At 40.0% G+C, this 2694-nt stretch overlaps 1 protein-coding gene across 1 annotated transcript in view; it reads right to left on the bottom strand.

The window, feature by feature from the left end:
* Nucleotides 1-1036: 1036 nt before the first annotated feature.
* Nucleotides 1037-2694, bottom strand: part of ACVR1 (activin A receptor, type I) — a gene marked incomplete at its 3' end in the record, with an annotated part of 55433 nt that continues 53775 nt past the window's right edge. Inside the window, exon 7 of the mRNA XM_008585985.1 lies at nt 1037-1234. Within this exon, the coding sequence (XP_008584207.1) occupies nt 1037-1234 (198 nt within the window). The remainder of the gene's footprint in view (nt 1235-2694) is intronic.

The raw sequence follows: 2694 nt of genomic DNA, 5'->3' as shown, positions 1-2694 counted from the left end.
TAGAAAAAAATATCAGAGGAAGGTAGGATGGAGCACTAATGTTGGAGACTTCACGCATTTTTCTTTATTACTCCAAATCCGGGATTCCAACAGGTCACAGGAGGGTAAAATGCAATGTATCTTCTAGAAACAAATATTAATCTAAATATATGGCAATCTTCTTCTGTTTTCCTGGAACAATTTCAGACACATGCTCTGTGAAACAAGATTTCCGGTTATGAAGATATGAAGAGGTCATCTAGTCAAATCAGGGAATTCTGCTATAAAAACCACTTTGTAAGTAGCTGAGGCATGCCCAATTTGAAAGAGTATACTTAACACTTTCAGAATACAATGTACTTTAAGTAAAGTTCAACAACGTTTTTCTGGCTGATTTGGGTACATGAAAGAAATGAATGAGACCTCACCATAGAAGACACAGTTTAAAAATGACTGACAGATGCTTCCTTAACTGCAAAAGCAACAAACACCATTTCATAAAACTATTTATAAACAGATCAACATGAGCTACCTATCCAGGGCTTCCAGAATTTAAATTTGACTCCTTATAAAAGTACAGCCTGCTTCCTACAAAGAAGTGACTTCTGAGTGTGAAAACTGAGCCTTTTCTTAATAATTCAAACTTAAGAACTAAAAATACCTAAAATAGCAGAATTTGCCCTTAGATTTACTTGCATATTCTCCCCAAGTTAAACCTACTTGTGAGAAGAGCAAAGAAGATAGGAGGGTGGGAAGAAAGGCAAAATAGAAAAAGGGAGGAAGAAAGGAATAAAATATGACCAATCAAAAGAAAAAGGAAGGAATAACTAGAGTCTTGCAAAAATCTTGTTTTTCAACCATCATTTCCTCTTGTATATTTCAAACATAACGCCACTACATGGCACCTATCAGTCATAAATCAAATATAAATGCCTATAGCTTAACAAGTATGAGTCCAGAAAAACTATGGATTTCAATATTCCCCTTTGCCCTTTTAAAGGGAGCAGGATCAGGAGAACTTGGATGAAGACACTATCCCATTAGATCAGATACTTACCGTTGCTCACCATCCGCCTGGCCACTTCCCACAACACAAGTCCAAAGGCCCAAATATCGACCCTCTTGTAAGAATCAAAACAATCCACCTGGATGGTTTCATCTAGAACTTCAGGGGCCATATAGCGCTTGGTGCCCACACGGGGGTTGTTCCCCACATCCAGCTGATTGGTGCTCTGGGAATGCATGACTGCCAGGCCTAAGAGGAAGAAGACAACACCATATGGTCAGCTTTCTTCCTTTCTCATAGGGGCTGCTGGAGGATTTCACACAACCCCAATCGAAAGCGCCCTCGTGTGGTATCCATGGTCACTACTGCATTACACTCAACAATTCCTGGAATGCCCTTGTGATTGATGACTTCTGGAGGGAGAGCAGGAAAAAGTACTAATGCCAGAAACCATCGGAGGCTGTGAGGTTAATATATGACTCTCTGAGAAACACAAAGTTCTGGGTAAATGGTAGACCAATGCACTAAACCAATATGAGGCCAGTGTTTGAAGTCCGCAGGAAAACAGGCTCACATGTTGAATGAGAGCCTCAAGGTGGCTTAATAAGCAGCAAATGAAGCTCCAAGCTCTACCTCCATTCCCACTAGTCTCCAAACACAAATTCTGAACAGTGTGAAATGGACAGTGGAAGTAATTTATCACTACAGAACAGGCAGACTGCCACAAGCACTGTTCCATCCTTAAAGAAGAGCTGCCCATCTAAGCAATAACACTGACCAAACCCACAGGCTTTTTTCTAGAATCACATGAAAATACAGCATTAAACTAGACCTCAATTCAAAGCCCACCTCTCATGTTAAACGGCTTTGAAACACTTTCTTAAACTATGATTCATTTCAGAATTCCTCAGTCAATTAGGAAGTCCTGTCATTCCTCACTGGCAGACACATGCGTGGTTTATTTGAGGATGGAATTATTTATTGATGCATATGCAGACCACCTGAAAATGATTCCTATAACACTCAGTATGGGTGAAAAGTTCCAAATTGGAGCAAGCTGCCCCTGTAAACCTTTGTAATCTAAAGATACCTTGGGGATCCCTCATGCCATTTACAGAGAATGCTTTTCCTCCCACTCTGTGGCTTTAAATGTATGGGAAGTGACTCTTCATAATGCCAGGGTAAGGCACACATTATCTCAACCTTAACAATCAGCAAAGATATTGGCAACTGCATTCAACAAAAGCAGACCGGTTCTTCTTCCCCCCATTTTAATAATCAACCCCAAGATTTTATGGCCATTGTGAATATTTCCCAAATCATACATGCCCTTCCACAATTTCCAAAACCAATGAGTTAAAATATCAGAATATTTTTTAAATGCAGTTTAAATAGAACATGGAGATACTAGCTGTGGTGGTTTTAAAATATGTCTACAAGTTCTTTGAAACTTCTCCCTTCAAGAGGTGAAGCTTAATTCCTCATCTCTTGAGTGTGGGTTGGAAGATAAAATAAAATACAGCAAAAATGACAGTGTGTGTCTTCCAAATTAGAACATAAAAGGCATTATCAAATTATAAAAGGCTTCCTGTTCCTGTTCGTCCTCTCTTGGCTCACTCGTTGTGTTATGAAGACCCTCAAGCAGCCCTGTGGAGAGGTCCACATGGCAAGGGACTGAGGCCTGCTGCCAATAAACACATCAGTGTCCC

The sequence above is a fragment of the Galeopterus variegatus genome, unplaced genomic scaffold (genome assembly GCF_000696425.1).
Source record: "Galeopterus variegatus unplaced genomic scaffold, G_variegatus-3.0.2 Scaffold3787, whole genome shotgun sequence".
In the NCBI taxonomy this organism is placed as follows: Eukaryota; Metazoa; Chordata; class Mammalia; order Dermoptera; family Cynocephalidae; genus Galeopterus; species Galeopterus variegatus.
The sequence above is the reverse complement of the archived record's forward strand: the minus strand, read 5'-3'. Positions and strand labels throughout refer to the sequence as shown.